At 50.0% G+C, this 18,469-nt stretch overlaps 1 protein-coding gene across 1 annotated transcript in view; it reads right to left on the bottom strand.

The window, feature by feature from the left end:
- Positions 1–4,855: 4,855 nt before the first annotated feature.
- Positions 4,856–18,469, bottom strand: part of SRGAP2 (SLIT-ROBO Rho GTPase activating protein 2) — a 240,937-nt gene continuing 227,323 nt past the window's right edge. Inside the window, 6 exon segments of the mRNA XM_036848932.1 lie at positions 4,856–8,205; positions 10,320–10,644; positions 10,857–10,895; positions 14,145–14,291; positions 15,780–15,960; positions 18,023–18,102. Coding sequence (XP_036704827.1) covers positions 7,822–8,205; positions 10,320–10,644; positions 10,857–10,895; positions 14,145–14,291; positions 15,780–15,960; positions 18,023–18,102 — 1,156 coding nt within the window. The 3' untranslated portion in view covers positions 4,856–7,821.

Below are 18,469 nucleotides of genomic sequence, written 5' to 3'. Positions count from 1 at the left end.
CCCCGGCAGGAAGGAGAAAGAGGATGCTCTGGGTTCCCAAGTGGAGGCAACAGGACCAGAGTCTGAGCCACAAAGAGGCCGGGCACTGAGGCTGAGTGGCTGTGGTGGGCCACTGGATGCTATTTCTGTACCTCCCGTGGTTCACTGGAGCACGGAAGTTCAGACTCAGCCCCTACAGAGCAGGTTGGGCCAGTTAACCAAGTGGAGAGCTGCCTGGGAAAACGAACTTCCCACACCCAGGGGTCCAGGGCAGGTCCAGGACCTATGACCAGCCACTTCTAGAAGTTGGATCTGACTCATCTTCCCAGTGAGCCTGCAGAGGTCCAAGAGCAAGCACTGTCCTCCAGTATGACCTTGAGCACAGCATATGACCCCTGCCAGACAATCTTCTCACCCAAGGCATGAGAATGGTAACATGACACCATTGGCTGTGTGAGTGACATGGGACAGTATATTTGGAAATGCATGGGCAACTGGAAAGCGCTTTACAGAAGGCACTGAGGCTCATACACCTTCAGTAATTTGCCTATGATCTTCAGAGACTGCTGGGGCTGGAACCCAGGTGTGCCAACTGCCCATTCAGGACTCACTGCCCCAAACCAAGTTCCCTAGGAGGCTGAAGAGGTCTGCCTGGCTCTCGTCAGCTCCAAGATGGCAGTTGGATAAGAAATGGTTAAAGCCAGGAAATTCCATGTTTCAATAGAAAGCTGGAGGGACTTCCCCATGGCCACACCTGGTGGTTTCCTCTGGCAGCCCCACCCCTAGTACAGTGACACCAGAACAGGGAGCCCATTTGAGAACTGCCTTGTGCTCACATAGATACACTTACTGATGCCCACCCCCCTCCCTGCAAGCAACCAGAGCTGCTGGGTGCAACCCGGAGGTGCTGCCCTGCCGTCTCTGACAGCAGGACTAGGAGAAACGTCCCTTAGACCTCCTGTTCTTCACCCAGGATTCCCAGCTTTCCCCCTGCCTGGCATACAGTAGAATTCCATTTCCTTGACACCCTCTGATTAGGCGGGGCCATGTGATTTCTTAACCAAAAGCATTTAATTGCTAAGGCAAGACACCCTGCTCCCCCCCAGCCCCTGTGACAGTGTGATTCTGTTAGATGTGATGACTGCCCTCTCAGTCTGGGTCCCCGAGTGACCACAGAGCAGAGCCCCCCTGCTGGCCCACAAGGGACGTGTAGCTTTGGTGAGAAATGAACCTTTGTTGTTTTGAGCCACTGGGATGTGCGACATTAACCCAGCCTATGGCTAAAGCTCTCCTCGTTTCCCCCCCCGACGAACCTACCTGGTCCTCACCAGAATCCCTACTCTGCTCTCTCTGCATCAAGCCCGCTCTCTTTCCCAGCGTCTTAAGCACCCTGAAGTGCAATGACAGCGTGTCCAGCATCTCCTAGGAAGCAGGCACTGTGTGCCAAGGACACAAAGGGGAGACCCAGTCACCCCCTCCGCCAGGAAGCCGGGGTTCAGGACAGCATGGTGAATGCTATGAGATATACTTCAGCAGGGAGTGATTCTGTGAGACTGGTAGAGGGGGACTGCAGCGTGGAGGGGCAGCTGATGACCAAGAAGGGCCTGCAAGAAGAAAAGATACTCAACCAGCCTTTGGAGGGAGGGGAATTGGGCAGAGAAGAGGGGGTCGGAGGTATGGCATTCCAGGTCGTGGGAACACAGGCAGAGGCACAGAAGTACGAGGTGGGCGGTGAGCTGGTGTGTGGTGACAGACCAAGTTTTGCTGGGCATCCTCTGTGAGGTCACATCCTCTGTGTGGACAAAATGAATGAATGTCTTGCCTATGGTTTTGAGCTGCTGGCCCGAGCTGGGCAGCATGCCCGTTGTTTCATCTGAGGAGGTACAGGAGCCTGGCAGGCTCCTGAGGGGAAGAGGACGCCTATAAGAGGCCTCACCACATTTTCCTGAGTGGCTCTGAGGAGTCATAGAAATAGAAGTGGCAATTCAGAGGTAGTACTAGGACCAGAGGCATGGGGTGGGATGGGGGGCGGTCTTTGATGGCAGCTCTCAGGGAGAAAGCTCACATCTGCCTTCTCCAGAGGGAGGCCAAATGGTGTCATAGGAAGGGCAGGACTTTACAGTCAGAGGTCTGAGTCTTGACTTGAGAAAGTCACTCAACCTTTCTCATTGACTTGGTGCAAAACCAAAATGAGATGCGGTGCCTGCTACCCAGTAGGTCCTGAATAAATACTAGGTGCCTTTTCTGCCCCTACACGGCTTGAGCCTGTTTGTCAGAGCTGCCTCACCTGTCCAGTGCCTTAAAGAAGAGGGGAAAGAAGGACAAGGGCCGGTGGGTGTGTGGAAGAGGTGGGCAGTGTGTACTCAGCGTGCCCAGGCATTTTGGAAGGGCTGAGTGATGAGGTCTTGGAGCCCTGCTCCTTGTCCCCTTCATAGGTCAGGTCTGGCCAGGAGCTTTGAGTACAGAAGGAGGGACAAACCCTGCAGCCAGACCTGGCACCACCCCCAGGCAGTGGGAAAAGATGCAGTGGGTGCAGCACCAGTACTGTCTTTCTTGGTATGGAAAAGTGAGTATTTCACTCATTCTCTTAACCCTTCAGACCTTCTACTCACCATTTCCTCCCACGCTCTCAGCTAAAGGATTTGCAATCAATTCCGCTGAAATAAAAGAAGCGATCAAGAGGGAACTCCCTCATCTTCTCACCCCACATCCACTGCCTGCCTTCCCTCCCCTGAGATGGAGGAAGTGAGGAAGCGCCTCTTCTCTGGCCCTTGCATCTGTGCTCTGTGATTTCACCCTCATTCTACTGGGTCCTGCCCTTGAGCAAACACGCCTCAACATTGTCCATTGTAAAAAGAGAAACCTGGGCCCTTGACCCCTTTCGATGCTCCCCCTTCAAAGCAAAGCCTTTGAATGAGCTGCCAGGAGTTCGACTCCCCCTACCCACGTGCTGCCCAACTCACTCCAATCAGCTCATTTCCCCTGTGCGGCAAGTGCTATTGACAAGGGTGACCTTTCTTCACTGGCCTCATCTTACCCCACGGGCATCTGCCAGCCGATCCTCGTTGTTGAAACATTTCCTTCTCCGGGTTTCTGTGACTCTCCCAGACACCTACTTCTGTCACTCGCTCCATCTGCCCTCTTTGTTGGCTTCTTCTCCTCTAGATTTCGAATTATTGGGACCTTCTCTTTTTTTCCATTTGTATATTCTTCCTGGGTATCTCATGGTTTGAATACATCTATAATGCAATAGCTCCTAAATTTGTCCCTAAAACTCCATATTCATATATCCAAGACTTTACTTGATATTTCCACTTGGATGTCTAATAGTCATCTCAACTTTACCAGGCCAAGCAGAATTCTTGACTAACTGTACTACTTCTTCCCACAGGCACTCACTATCTTATTATATCGTTTCATTTTTAGAGTAACACTTATTTTGCTTATTCATCTGTTCTCCCTGAAACCAGAAAGCTCCATTATCTGTTCCTCTGTTCAATACTATATGACAGTGTTTGGCACACGGTCAGGCTTAACTGACTAACGAATGAGTCTTTGGCATATGTAATATGCCAGGGTTTCTAACTCCTGAGTAAAAGGAAGCTTCATATGCCTATGGATAAAAACATTTAGGTTAGATCATCATAAAGACCGTTTCCTAAATTCAGACCCACCTGGTCTCCTTTTTTGGTTTCTATCTGGATTGAATGGGTCTGTTTTGACTGTGTTCATTGTCACTGGTTTCCATCAAGCTCCCATCAGAATATATGAGATGAGTTAAGAGTACCCCAAAAGGATAGCCCGCCTTTGCCTTAGGACTCTCTGAAAAGGATCTGGGGTCCTCTGCTCACAGCTTAAGCACTAGCTCCATCTCACAGCTCGTCACCTACGTTCCACCGCACAGGGTGGCAGAAAAGCCTCAGCTTTGACTTAGCTAAGACCAAGGGACCAGCGAGAGAAGATCAAGCTGGAGCTCTACCATAAAGTGAGGGAGGGAGAAAAGATGACACATTATAGAAGGGCATGAGAAAGTGGAATAAAAAATATACAAATAACAGATGGCAATGGCAAACCTAAGGAGAGGATGTAACGTGTCTGGGGTAGGATTCCTTGTATTACCACTGAACATTGGGTATGAGAGATTTGATCCACCCCAGGGGACTCTGGTATTAGAATAAGCCCATGAAACCTAAGTGTGGGCCCTAGGGGCTCCAGGATGCATTTCAAACGATCACCTTTGAATAACTTCACCCTCGAATATATGATCTGCTAGAATCAAAATCTAAGGGAGAGAAAACATTCTCAGTATGCTCCCACCCCACCCCTGTACTCAACACCCACAGCACAAACACACGGGTAAGCTCTGCTTCCAGAGGCAGGGGGCTGCCAAGGGCAGAACGACCCAGGGCTTTGGTTGTGGAAGAAATAAAACCTTCAGTCACCCTCAGTTGTGGCTGACAAAGCTTCCAAGCAACTGCACAGGCTCCACTCCTGCAAATGGGGAAATCTGACTAGTGACAGAAATGAGAACAGTCCTCACTGAAAACAGGGGAGGTGGATTCTGGGGAGGAAATGGTTCTCATGGCAACAGACTGCCCAATGGTGAGCGGGAAGACTTGCTACACAATCTCTTAGGTTCCACACATGGGCTAAGTGAAAATGCTGGGGGGAAAAAAAATCCACATTCTAAATGCACCTCTGCTGTGTCTTGCTGGGGGAGGGAGAAGATGGTTGGCTCCTGAGGTCACCCCAACTCTCCTTCTGTTGCCAGGCAGGGCTCCGTAACCACAGACGAATCAAAATCCCTCCTGGGAAGCGGGACTCCTGGATTGGAGATTTCAGGGAGTGGAGAAGGGATATAAACTGCAGCATCGAAACCTAAAAACGTATTTTATTTCGAAGTTGTGCTTTGGATTTTCCCCAATCCAACATCTGTTGAGTGACAGTCTTAGGTTCACACAAAGCATCTCCAAGCATACATACAATATTCCAGTTATCAACACTATTTTAAAGAATATACCATTTTACACAAACGTGACATACAAGTCAGACGCCACAACATTGCAATTCCCTGGAAGACCTAACTTCTCTTCTGAACGTGAAGTACATATACACCAGCCCTTCCAGTGGTCTGTTCATCCTGTTGCTGGCATCATCTCTCCTCATCTCTTTGGGGAGAAACCAGGGCACCCTGAGGAGGTTGGCTGAGACCAGTGTTTCCAGTTTACAGGCTGCTGGCTGCAAACTCCTCTTTTCCAAATTGGGATGCTGGTAGCCCCGCCCCACCTCTGCTTCCCAAAGACTGACCATCAGAGTCCACACCGGGAAAAGGATCCATGGCTCCAGGGGCAGATTGGGGTTCTTCGAAGCATCATGCTGGTTTAGGAAGCATATCTGAGGAAGACTGGTCTCCCTAGGCCCTGGGTGGCCAGCTCCATTTGGCTTTTCGGTGTAAAAATCACAGTGTGCAACCTCGATTCCAGTTGATTGCAATGAGCTCTGCCGAGAAGGACTCTCCTCCTAGGGTTCCTAGTCCTCTGGACAGGACCATCTCACAGGTGTCAGGAGCACCAGAGAGGGGAAGACAACTCGGCTCCCAGAGCGGGGGTAGCAGGTGACCTCTCACACACTGTCCAGTTCATGATGCAAATCAGCAGATGGACACTGACCGAGGGGATGGTGAATGCAAGTCATGTACTGGGCTGAAAGAGAAACAAGGCAGGAGCAACAGAACAGGCCCAAGGTGTTGTCATTAAGGAGCTTTGCCTTTCCTTTCTTAGAGAAGGATGTGCCGGAAAAAGAGGAAAAGGGCAGGTATGGGCACCAATTTTGACCAGTTGGATCAAAAGGAATGTCAAGTGAAGGGTAGGGTTTCATTTCCAGCAAGGGAGCAGATCCTTGGGTATGAAAGGCCCCTATTGGCTCAGGACCTGTGTAAGTCCAGGTGACAGACAAGGACAGGCCACTAAACAGAGCAACAAAAGCCAAGAATGCGGAGGACTGTGGGTTGCCTCTCACAGGTTGACACACGCACTGAAGGAGTTCTTCATCTCTCTCTCCTGGCTCTTGGTATGGTTTTCCTGGTGTTGCAGGTTACTTTCCTAACTAACAACTTCCTGCAAAGCTTCTCTTTTCCTTCACACAAAAGGAGGAAAATCCTACCGCTTTCCATAGAGCCAACTACCAACTTCAAAATGTTGGTCTGAAGAGGATTTTCTGGGTCAAAGATAAGAAAATTCAGATTTTCCTATCTGAATGGCAACCCGTTATCTCTCCTAAACTGTGGAAAATAAGGCAAAAAGCACAGCTTTAACCAGAAAACAGAGAAGAGGAATGAGTTTCAGCTTTAACTCAAGTAGTTGTCTGAGACTCATGAGCCTGGGGTTTGACTGTCCCCAGCCCTGGTCCTCCTGGGATAGCATGATGTTAGGGGAGCTGGGACCATGGGCACCAGATTTGGAAAGCAAATTAAAGCAGACAAGGGTATTATTTTTGCTTTTCGGAGGTGAACCAGAAAAACAGCCAAAGGAAGGCCAAAATATTCAGCATCCAATTTTTGATTTTCTTAGATTCGGGCCTTGGAAAGACCTTAAAGCCTGTGGGGCGAAGAGTTCTCTTAGTTGTCCTTGTCTGGATAAATGAAGACCAGTTTTAAGGAGCAATGTCTCTCTTTAATCTAACTAGGGCTCCCTAAGCCCCCGCTGGTCCCTGAAGAGAGGCCTTGTAGAATAACCCAACTAGGGGATAAACTTAGAATACATTTTCATTTGGGAACAATTTTAGGACTAGCAAAGCTGAATTTAATTTTTAATAGGATAATGAATTTTATGTCTTAAGTACCCAAAAAAGTGGGAGGAAGGACCCATTTCTTACCTTTTCCAAACCTGCCAAAAACACAATAAAACTGTCTTAAGCCTCTTTACCCTAAAAGCAACCAACTATAAAACTGTCTTATACAGGAAAATGTCTTAAATGGAAAATGGTCCATCAGAGACAAAGATAGGAACCCGAGAAACGTCTATACATTCAGAAAAACTTTAGAAGTTCTGTAAGAAGATTGGGTTGTAGTTCTAGAGAATGGAGGAGAGCAAAAGCAAACACCAATGATCAATTCACACCAATAGAAAGAAGACAGAGAGAAAGCCCCCAACCCCAAACAGTTTACAGGATTGAGTCCCATCCTGCTAAATTTCACACGGTGGAGAGATTTCAAAGGCTAGGTTCTCTGGCCCAGACAGAGTTGAGATTTGTAACGGAAACAGAGACCCCTGGTGGCTCCTGTGTGAACTGCCACAATAGCTTACAAAGAGACCGGTCTATCTAGGACCAGGAGAGGCTACACATGCCAGAGACTAGAAAAACTTGTGTGTGTGTGTGTGTGTGTGTAAAACAGAGAATGAACTGTATATGATTCTCTATATTCAGTACCCAAAACAAGATGCCACTGAGAGCTGGCCGTCAGCAGCCAACCATCTGGTTAGGCATCCCCTGTGTCTGAGGGGACTGAGACTTCAGCCCACGGCCCTGTGACTTGCCTTGCCAGATTTCACAGTGACCTGATAATGGAAAAAACCTATCTCTGGCTAACCTAAGAACAGTATGTACTGTAGCTGGCTGGATTACGACAACTGGGGGAAGCAGAGGGTAGCGGGAAGGGTGGGGGAGGGCTGGGCGATAACGAGGGCTTCATTCTCAAGGTTTTGGGTGATGGGAAGGCTAATTCCTGCAAGAACAACTTAGAACCTAATTTTCAACTGAAGTCCCCAAGCTAGTTAAATAGGAAGATTTTAATAACAGTCAGTCCCTCCAGTCCCCTTGTCTAGACCAATTAAATTACATCCCTCAGACAGTACAAGACTTGTCAGTGGGCTGTGGGGAGGCAGAGGAGTTGACACCGGGGCTAGTGGCATTTGTTTTGGGGAAGACAGTGGGCTTGGGCCGTGTGGCTGGCGGCTTGACTGGGGCCGCCATCTTGACAGACTTGACGGGCCGGAAGGCGCAGGCGATGTCCCCAGCAGTGCTGGCGCTACGCTGGAAGGTGGGCTCGGGGTCCTTGAGGAGCTGAGTGTGCAGGGGGCTGGAGGGCTCCGATGTGGGGGCCACCACGGGGGAGGTCTTGAGGGGCTCCAAGGTGTCCAGAACCACGTCCGGGGTGTGCTTGACGCTGCTCTGCCGTTCTAGCTCCCGCAGCTCGTTCAGGGCAGAGTTCATGGTCGCCTCAATATCCTGCGGACAGGAGAAAGGAGAGAGTGAGGCTCACGTAGGGAGAAGCCCCCAGGGTCCTATTTCAACAACTTGGGCCAAATCATGGAGAAACCAACTGTAAGGAGATGTCCAGATGATTTTATTTGGCCAAAATCTTCGAACATATGGATGTTCAGAATGGGAGGAAAGGGGGGCAAAAGGACTTTCATTCTCATGAGGGTTTTTTTTTCCCCTTTAGACAGAGTGGTTGAGATGCTTTTTAAATAGAGCCCTCAGGTTTTAGACACATGCACAGATGTATCTATGGATGAGATGACATGTAATCCAGCAGGGACAGGAAAGGTGGATGAACTAAGAGTGGCCAGGAGTCTGGTCATGAGTTCTTGGGATTCATATTCTACTTTTGTTTGAAACTGTACATAATAAACAATTTTTAAAAAAAGTGGTACAGATGAAGTATGATCTTTGTTATCTTGGGCTTTAAAGGCCAAAGGTTAAGAGGGTTAGTCCTTCCTCCTCAAGGACTGAGGGAAGGTTCAAGAGCCCTGGCCCTGAGGATCCATCAGGACACCCCCCCACCCCTGCCCCCGCTCCACCCCCTCCACAGCGTTCATCTTGATGAAGCCATTGCCTTCCACCCGTCACCATGAGAGGGGACCAAGGAGTGACCAGGAGGGGGAGCCAGAGTCCACATAGGTGAATCTCCTTTGAGTTTCACAGTGGAATACTCCAGATCTTAGGAGACAGCAGTCCTAGCTCAGGAGCTCAAGGCAGAACCAAAGACCCTCTGTATGCAGCCAGCTGCCTCCCAGGGAGACCTCCCAGATCCCTCCCCACCTCTCCACACACTGTGCCTAGCACCCCCAGACCACCGCAGGACTCCTCCCTTGGGATTAAACTCACATGGAAAGACTGCATGTTTCAAGCAAAGGCCCCTGGTTAAGGCTTCTTTGCCCTACAGGGTAATCCATGCTTTCTGCTGACAGTGGTTCAATTTCACTCATCCCTCTGTTGTTCTCAAACCTTAAAATTGTGCAGAAAGAACTCCATCTCCCTCCTCAGTCCCGCTCTGCAGCCAGAGTCTGTCCCAGTTATGTAGCTATTCTGACGTTCCTAACACCTGGCCAAAGAGGGAGCTGGGAGGATTCCCGCGGTGCAAGGCAGATTGCAGCCAAGAGCTTAAGGAGAGGCACAGAAACAGAAGGCTAGCAAAGCAAGACATCTCAGGCCCGTAGCTTAATACTGTGCTTGCCAGGTACACCATCCCTAAGCAGAGCACCGCGATTAAGCCAACAGAGGCCACACCAGCCTCTACCCTGGAAGTTGGGGTGAGGAGAATCTCAACTCAGTTGAGACATAAAAGGGCAACGATGAGTCCTTAGTTCCTACCTGGTCTAATGAAAATTATAGAGTTGGGAGAGACGTCTGAGTGAACTGCTTGGAGTGGCCCCGAGAGTCGTATTTTTAGAGGTGGGGTTGGATCTCTAATATTTCATGGAAAACAGAGACTCGTCAGTGTGATGTATACATGGAAGCAAGACCCTGTAGCAAGGGAGCTCATCTCCACTGCCTCTGGAGGCTTGGGCTGGAAACCTTTCTGGTACCGGAGTGCCCAGTGGCAGAGTAATTTGGGGCCTTCAAGACCAGGAGCAGATTGTTGATTGATCATTGATCTATCACTAGGGACCAGAGATTAGCCTCAGGGATGATGGGGATGGCACATTGATATGAAAATGCGGCCAGAACTACCTCTGAGCCTCACCACTCGGGCAGCTTCACTGAAATCTACCAGGGTCTCAAGACTCAAAACTTGGGCTGAATGGATTCTATCAGAAACACTCAATCTGTAACTACTGGCTTTAAAAATTACAACGGGCTTGCAAATAGCCCATATATGAGTAAGAAGCCTGCCTTCTTTTATTTTGTCTTCAAGTTCTTTTTGGGGAGAGAGGGATCGACAAATTTCTTGGAAAGCCATCTTGTCGGGTCTAGTTGTCTAACAGTCCCTGAACTCAGTGTATAATGTACAAAGCACCGTTCTCTTTCAAGTGCCGTCATAATGAGCACGGGCTGCACTAAGCAGCAGTGACAAGTGTAGGCTTGTGGTAGCTATTTGTCCAAGAGCCCCCAGTTACCTGTGCAATGACCTCAGGGTCCATGGGCCGGTGGTTATTGAAGCTTTTTGACCTGCCTGCTGTCACCGTCTTCCGGATCTGTGGACTGTCCAGCCGGTTCTTCAGGGATGAGTGGCGGCTGATGGAGTTGAGGCTCCCATGCCCACTGATGGAACACTTATCTGGCCCTTCCTTGGGGAGACTCTGGCTCAGGATGGGCTGGGAAGATGGGCGGCAGCTTGCCCCCACCCCTGGGGAGGCGGAATCAGTCAGGGAACTGCTCAGCCCATGGCCGTCGCTCCGAAATGTTTTGCGGATGCTCCCAGATTCTGGCCGCTTCCTTTGCCTTCAATGACAAACAGAAAGGGCGGTGTGATCAGGGAGCCCTGGCTCCGAGGAAGCTAGGATTAGTGAGAGAGGGGCAGATGTTGGCACCCAGGGATTTCTGGAAGGAGAGGACACAGAGCATGTCCTCTCCTATGTCAACTTCCCTTGCTTTCTCCATGTCTTTGTCTCCCTGCCACCCCCGACCTGGGCAAAGGAGAAATAGATACTTACTTGGTGGTCGTGGGCTTTGAGTTCTCAAGATGTAAGGTGCTGTTAGGAAAAATGTCTGATTAACCAAAAGTTTCTAATGGGAGACAGATTCATGAAAAGGTACCCTCCGTTACCTGCTCTGAACAGAAAGCAGGCCCCAGACCCCAGGTAGGAGAAAAAGTCTCACCATCACCAAGGAGGTAGGGAGTTGCTGGTAAGAGGAGAGTTGACTTTTCCAAATTTTAGCATGTTTCTTAGTCCACTGACAAGACTAATTATTTTGGGCTTTGGCAAGAGGCTATTGTTGCTTATTCTGCAGACATGGAACAGAATATTTTTCAAGAGGCTGCAATGCTGCAGAGTTTGGGCCACGTTTGTGCATTTTCTAGGGTGGAAATACATCTACGTGACCCTAAGTCACCCAGCACTGGGCTGAACCCTGGCTCTGAGCCGATCTGTTTCAGACCACTAAAGCTCTCAGATGAAATGGTATGGCAGAATCTTATTCATATGGGTGTTGCCCACTGCTGAATAATTTCATTATCTCTTGGAATCAGATACTATAGGACCTAATCTAAGAGGCAATGACACTTCTGGTTTGGGATGGCAGCTGGGCAGCTCTGAACTTGAATCTACTAAGGGCCACTGAGGCTGAGGTGGGAGTTGGGGACGGAAGAAGGGAAGGGGTAGGACCTGAAGATAAGGAGCTGGTCCTTGGGGCAGGGCCACTGCGGAGGTCTTCCTCATCATACATGCCCGGGGCCCGGTTCGGGATTTGGCACACAGTAGCCACTCCGTGAGGCTGCCTGCTCAGCAGCTTTAGCCTTGGGGGTCAGCCACCCTCCAGTGGATAAAGGATGTTCGCAGAGTCTTATAAGGTCCAGTTGAAATGACTTTTCTTCCTCTGCAAATTCTTCCCTGCCCTCCCTCCCCCATGGGCAGGCAGACTTGATCACTTCCCCTTCTGTTCCTTCAGTGCATCTATGGAACCACTTTTTAGTGACTTGTCTCTGTGGTATTCACCTTGCCCGACTGTGAGCTCTGAGGCCAGGGATCACCTTATTCGTCCCTGAAGAAGCGGCACGCGTACCTGGCACAACAGGAGGCGCTCAGTAAACGTGTGGAATTGAACTGAGAGGCTGCATCCTAATAACTCCTTGCTGATTTCCTTTTTCCTTCTTGTGAGGAGGGCTGACTTACAAGGCCCAAACTGCTAAGGAGGCAGATTTATGGAGTGGCTGGTGTGGGCCCGGCCCCAGGGATATAGAGGGAGGAAGACAGAGTTCCTGGTTTCAAGGAGCTCAGCCTGGTGGGAGATCCAAGCGCAGCTTGTGTCCTGAGACTGCCTCGGGAATACAGAATAAGGGCACCTAACTCAGCCCTGAGGAATTCAGGGGTGTCAGAAAGGCTTTCCTAAAAAGAAATCTTCGGACTGAGTCTTGAAGGGAGAGGAGTCGACCAGGTGAGGAGACAGCAGATGTGAAGGTCCAGGGGTGAGAGACACCCAGGGTACTCAGGAGAGAGAAGGAGCTCGGGAGGAGAGCTGTGTGGGGCAGGAGGTGTGGCTCGAAGGCCGAGCAGTCCTAAGGGCAAGACATCCCGGGGGGCGGCTGCTCACCCACGGACCAGCTGGCGTCTGGGCAGACCATGTCCTCCAAGACCCCATCCTGATACCACCAGCCAAGGAGTTCACGGGAACCGCCTTGACTTTCTACCAGATGTTCCTCTTTTGACTATTCAAGGTATTACTGTCTACAATTCCTTTGTACAAATGGCAACAAATATATGATGGCTTAAAAATATGTACCCGACTAATTAGCTAACTCTCTCTCCACCAACCTCGCCTTGGTTTCTGGGTTAATTACAGGCTTACAACCTTATGATTATAGGCTTATAATTAACGTAGACTTGTAAATAATGAAGAAAATGTCATTAGCCCACAGTTAACTTTGTACTAGCGGGCCCCCCCAACAGGGCACTATGCTGGAGGGAAATAAATTAAATCCTTGATGTTTCTTACCATCTGACTGAAATTGTAACTACACTGACCAAGTGAGCTGAATCAGCTACTTTACTAAGTAGAGGGTGAAAGAGATGGAAAAGAAACATGTGCCCCAACCACTCCCCCTGCTACCCTCTGGTTGGAAAAAAGCCAAGAGATCTGGGCGACCTGGTGCAGTTTAAAAACAACAAGCATCTTTTATTCTCCTTCCAGTTTCAGTGTCCAGAGGCTACGGTTAACAGGTTTTCAATGTGCAAATCATTTCATTCCTCCAAAGCCAGAGGGGAATAAAAACTGTACATCATCTCCAATCCATATTCATCGGGAGCGCCCTGGGGCTTGTCATCCTGCTGGCACTGGGCCAAGTTTCAGGGTCTGGCGGAAAGAGGTCTGTAGGCTTTGGGGCTTGGTGTCTGGCCCCTTGAGATGAGATTAGTTCTCCAATAACCTGAATGTCTCTAGGGGAGGCAGCAGCACACAGGCGTGGAATCCCTCTAGACGGCCAGATCGGGTGTGGGTGGAGTTAAAACCCCAGGATGTTGCTAACAGCCACTGTGAAAGCTGGGGGGCACAGTTACGAGCCTGCTGGACAGAAGTGGGAATCTGCAAAGGGACTAACAGGGAAGGATAATACACAGGGCCAAAGCAATAGGGAAAAAAAATGGCAAATTATTTCTACTGGTGTGAAAGGGCAAGAGAAAAGGGAGCTGGGGGGTTAGACAGTGACGAAAGAGCTCAGGACAAAGCTTTCCTTGGGGGGGCTGGTGGGGGTAGTGGTCTCCTTTCCTCCAGGGGAGCGAATGCAGGATGAGGGAGAAACAGACACGTGATATCTAGATAAACCATCTGGGGTGACGTGAACCTGGTAGAAGATGCACGAGACTTCGGATCTTTGGACAGACAAGGGCCAAGGAAGACATCAAAGATTATTATTTGAGTCAGAATTGGAAAAGAGAAGGCACCTCTGAGAAACAGTACAAAACCAAGTTGCGTGAAGTGACTACAGCTTTGGCCAAAGTTTCAGCAGTCAGATGGCCAGGAAGGTCTGAGCGGACATACGCTGCGTGGACAGAGGGGCACACCCGTCCTTAGCGTGACGGCCGCTAGCCGGAGACCTGGGCCTGCTGACGAGGCCTGTGGATGTTTCCTTGGCCCTGTCCACCTTGGAGCAGCCACGAGCACATGCAAGCTGTCGGGCCGGGAAGTGGGGGGATGCAGCACAGGGATGGAGAGGGCGGTTAGGCCAGAGGGTGAGGCGGGGTGTCGCAAGTCATTCAGGGGAGCAGAAAATGAAAAGCAGAGCTTACTTGTTGATGTTTGCAAGATAAATATCGGCTACATGACCCCCACTGGGACAGCTGGCCCCCGCTCTGGCTGTCACCTTTTCTTCAGGTGGCTCAGAAATGACCTCAATCTCAGACTTGGGGCTGGACCTCTCCACGACACCGTCCTCGCTGGGGGAGAAGGGGCAGGCAGGCAGGGAGGAGGGGAAAACAACAACAACACAAAAAGCAGTGTTAAATCGGCAAGATGGCCCCCCCGACACACACGCGACCCCGCAATGGTTCTGAGGCAGCAGCGACGCCTGGCTGGGCTCTGGGAGCGGAGGCAAGGAAAGCTACGAGCCTTTGGAGGGTCATTTAAATAAAAATAAATAATCCTGCTGAGTTCTGCGGGGTCCTCAGATCCTCTGAAAGCTGGGCTAGGGGACTCCTGGATTCGAGGTGTCTGCCTTCTACCCCTCGCTGCTTTCCCGGGGCAGCTGTGCCGGGGCCACCTCCCGCAGGAGGTCCAGGTGGCTGTTTATGTGCTCAGGTCCCGAGCACGGCTGGGCAAGGGCAGTCAGCTCTGCCGTGGCTCTGGAGATGCCGGCGTTGAGGCAGGATACCGCCACACTCTGTCGTAGCGCATCTAGCCCCGCTTAGAGCGTCCAAGCCGGTCCCAGGTCTCTCCACGGCTCTCCCGGCCCCTCTGGCTACTGATGACAAAGAAAGCCCCTTCTCCCCCACAATTCATCTTCTCTCGGTCCTGGAGTGAAGTCATAATGCTAAATTTGGGAGGGTCCTGTCCACGCACAGATGGCCACCAGGTATGCGATGTTATCAACAGAGGGAGGATTTCCCCGCAGAACGAGCCGGGGAGAGGCTGGGAGGGTGCAGACTCATTCAGGATATCAACCTTTAAAAAATAATATTAAGGGAAGGACTAAAAACACTGACAGCATCGTATCCAAGGGGAGGGAGTCGGGGTCAGAGGCAGGGCAATGGGGCAGGGAGGCAGATTTGAGGGGCCACGGGGAAAAGCCTTCCTGATCCAAAGACATTGCTTCAAAGAGCAGGAACCAACCTACAGCCCGTGTGATGAAGTCTCTCTGGAATCAGTCCATGTTCCCTTTGTTCCCCGATATCCTTTCCCCTCCTCTCCCCTGTCTTTCTCCAAGTCAACCTCATCTGGGTTAAATGAACTGGGTTATTTCCACAAGGCTGCTTAAGCTAGATTTCTACTAGAAAATGAACTCAACATTTTCATTTGCAAGTGGAAAAGTGCCATCAGGTTGTTTAAAAAAAAAGACAGAGAAATCAAAATGTTTTCCCAACCTGATCTTTCCAGAAAGAAAATATAAGTGGTCAAATAATAACCCCTCATTATCACTCATCAGGTATAAATGTGGATGAGCGCTGGCTGGCAAGTTTCTAAAATGACTGGGGGTGGGGGAGGGTGGTGGAGATGTGATTGGCGGGGGAGTAGAGAGTGGAGAGATGAAAAAATAATTCTCCACTCAGTCTCTGAGTCTGGGGGCCCTTCAAAGGAACCATGACACTTCAGGACTGTGTCGGCGCCCCCTAGGGGTTGGTCTTCCTCATCCTCCTGGGCTCCAGAAATAAAGTGTCACTCCCACAGTGCGGCCAGGGACCCCTAAAGGTGCAGGGGGCCTAACGTACGTGTCTTGGACCACGATGTACTGATGGGGGATGAGTCCGTCGATGCCATTGTGCCGGCCTTCCCACCAGTCGTCGGAAGCCCGCTGGTAGAGCAGCAGGGATGCCCCCTTCTTGAAGGACAGCTCTCGGGCTGTCCGGCCCACGTAGTCAAACTTGGCAATGGCCTCGATGGGCTCACACTCTGAGAGGGGTGGAAAAGAAGGAAACACGTGTTGTTGGGACTCACAGACTCAGGAAACTGGGTGGAAGAGTCCAGTTCACTGAATTTACAGTGGTGGGAAGATAACCTAGTGTGAAAATAAGTCACAGATGATCTATAAAGCAGGTGACTCCCGTGCAGACTGTGCAAACCCCTGAAAGCACTTGTATGCCCTTCCTTGCCTTTGCTCATGCTGTTCCCTCCACCCGGAATCCCTCTCTCTGTCACCTGCCTGATGAAACACATTGAATCACAACTCAAACATCACCTGCTTCCTCTAGTAACGTCCTTGGTGTTTCCATAGCTCTTTATGCCATACTGTACTTGTAAGCATTACTTCCTTTCTGACTATAAAATAACTCCATTAATTTAGAACACTTAACATATTGTACTTTGAATAATTTATTTACATTATCCACTCTCCCTACTAGAACATGAGCTTTTAGTCTCTATAAAGAGAAAATAACTTGCCCAATCAACTTTCCAAGCAGCAAAATATGGAAATATATTTTGTGGTCAATACATGGAAAAATGCACATGTAAGTGATTTGAAAAATTAAAAGGGGTGTGCAAAGGCAATGTATTTTTACTTTTGTGTGAGCTTCCGTTTCCTCATCTATAAAATGAGGATAATAATAGTGCCCTTTTCAGGAAGTTGGTGTGAGGAGTCAACACATAACAATTTGTAAAAGTGCTCAGAACTGTGTGGGCCCACAGTAAGTGCTACATACGTGTCAGCCACTGTTATTATTGCCATCGTTGTCATTATCTGTTCTGGGCGGCAGGTAGAGGTCAGAGAGCAAAAAGAAGGCACCCACAGATCAGGAACCCGGGGCTAAAATCAGATGTTCTGAGTAGTGGAGAGAAAGGCTACTTACAAACAAGACTATGCCTAGAGAGCCGGGGCAGAGGGGTCTGCTCCTGAATGGGCAGGGCTGGGGACTTCACTACAGGGGGCCTGTCTAAATATCCCAATGTCAGTTCCATACAGCTGCGGGTTTGTCACTCGACCTCTCTGGCCTCAGTTTTCTTAACTATTAAATAGCAGCTCTATCAATTTCACTAGGGATTAAGATATAAGACATATAAAGCCTCTAGCAGTGCTGGGCACACGTAGGCTCTAATCAAATACGAATTTCCTTGGTTCACCAAATCCCTTCCCATTGTGTGGTAAATTATCATATTGATCCATCTGACCTCAAGAGCCAAAGCAGCAATCCTAATTTTTTTTTCTCCTTTAAAAGCTGGCCTAGGATTGCAGAATTCATAGCAAGGCAGGGAGCAGGGAACACTGCAGTCTGTGCCATTTTGTTCTTGTGCCCAGAAAATTCTGAGGCCCCTTGTCAGCTGCTGAGACTTCCAGAGCCCAAGCGATCCAGAAATGGAGGTGTAGAACTGTTGGCAGGAGGGGGAATGTGCTGGCTGGACAGACCCTAATAAATCATGGGCACCGCCAAGGCCCACGGACGACAGCTGCGCATTCCAGCTCTTGACGCACACCCGCCAGGCTGCGCAGCGCATGTCTGTGCTTTGGAAAGGGTCAATTTTTCCAGTCGGCAGGCGTGAGAGCATGTGGTTTCTGCGTCCTGATTCCCATCCCCCTCTGGCTTGCTTCTGCCGGGTTCTTGGCACCCAGCTTCACTATTCCCTGGGCTCTCTGTTTTTCAAATGAGCTCTCCTTCACTTTGGTCTTCAGCTACCTGGCAGGAGTCTGGGCCATGACAAGGGACTGACAGTATGCTGGTGAGACAGCCAGACGAGACAAAGAGCTGGGAGGTGGACGAGGGGCAGTGAGGTGGGGCGAGAAGGGTGAAGGGCTGAGGTCTAGCTCTTCACCTCTGGTTTAATACAGAGACCACTCTGTTTGAGAAGGTGGGCTGTCTCTCCAAGAAAGGGAAGGAGTGAAGCTGGGAGGCAGGAGCGCTCCCTGCTCGTCTTGAGGGCACTGCTGGGCAGGAAGGGTCATCAGGAGCACAGGATACGTAATCTCTCCTTTCTGCTTCACCACCCCACAGTCCCACTGACTCCAAGTGGGGCCTCGTACCGTCATCACTTGTGTGGTGCTCTGCGGCCACATCCTGGGTTGAGTCTTCAGCCGAGGTAGTCTCTCCGTGAGGGCTGTCACTGCAACAGAACCAAGAGTAACTGGGACCTCAGCATTTGCTTACAAAATTCTTGTCTTCTCTTTCACACAGCTTCCTTGGACATGGGATCTATCCTAGGCTCTCTAGATCCTGCTCACACACTCCAGACAGATGCTTATAATGAAATGTAAGGCTCTCGGGATTCTCTAGGCTAGCTCCTGCTACAAAAACTACTCGAGACTACATGGGACTTACAACATCTTGACACAAGGGGAACCCCATTTGAACTTATAAATCTTTTCAAAAATACGGAACAACTTAGCTCCTCAAGGGCTATTTCTCTAGGTGAATTAATTCCTGGAGGGAGCAAGGGGGAAGGGAAACACTGGGCTTTAGCATCGGATACA

Source organism: Balaenoptera musculus, chromosome 1 (assembly GCF_009873245.2).
Source record: "Balaenoptera musculus isolate JJ_BM4_2016_0621 chromosome 1, mBalMus1.pri.v3, whole genome shotgun sequence".
Lineage (NCBI taxonomy): Eukaryota > Metazoa > Chordata > Mammalia > Artiodactyla > Balaenopteridae > Balaenoptera > Balaenoptera musculus.
This window is presented reverse-complemented; position numbering and strand designations above follow the sequence as displayed.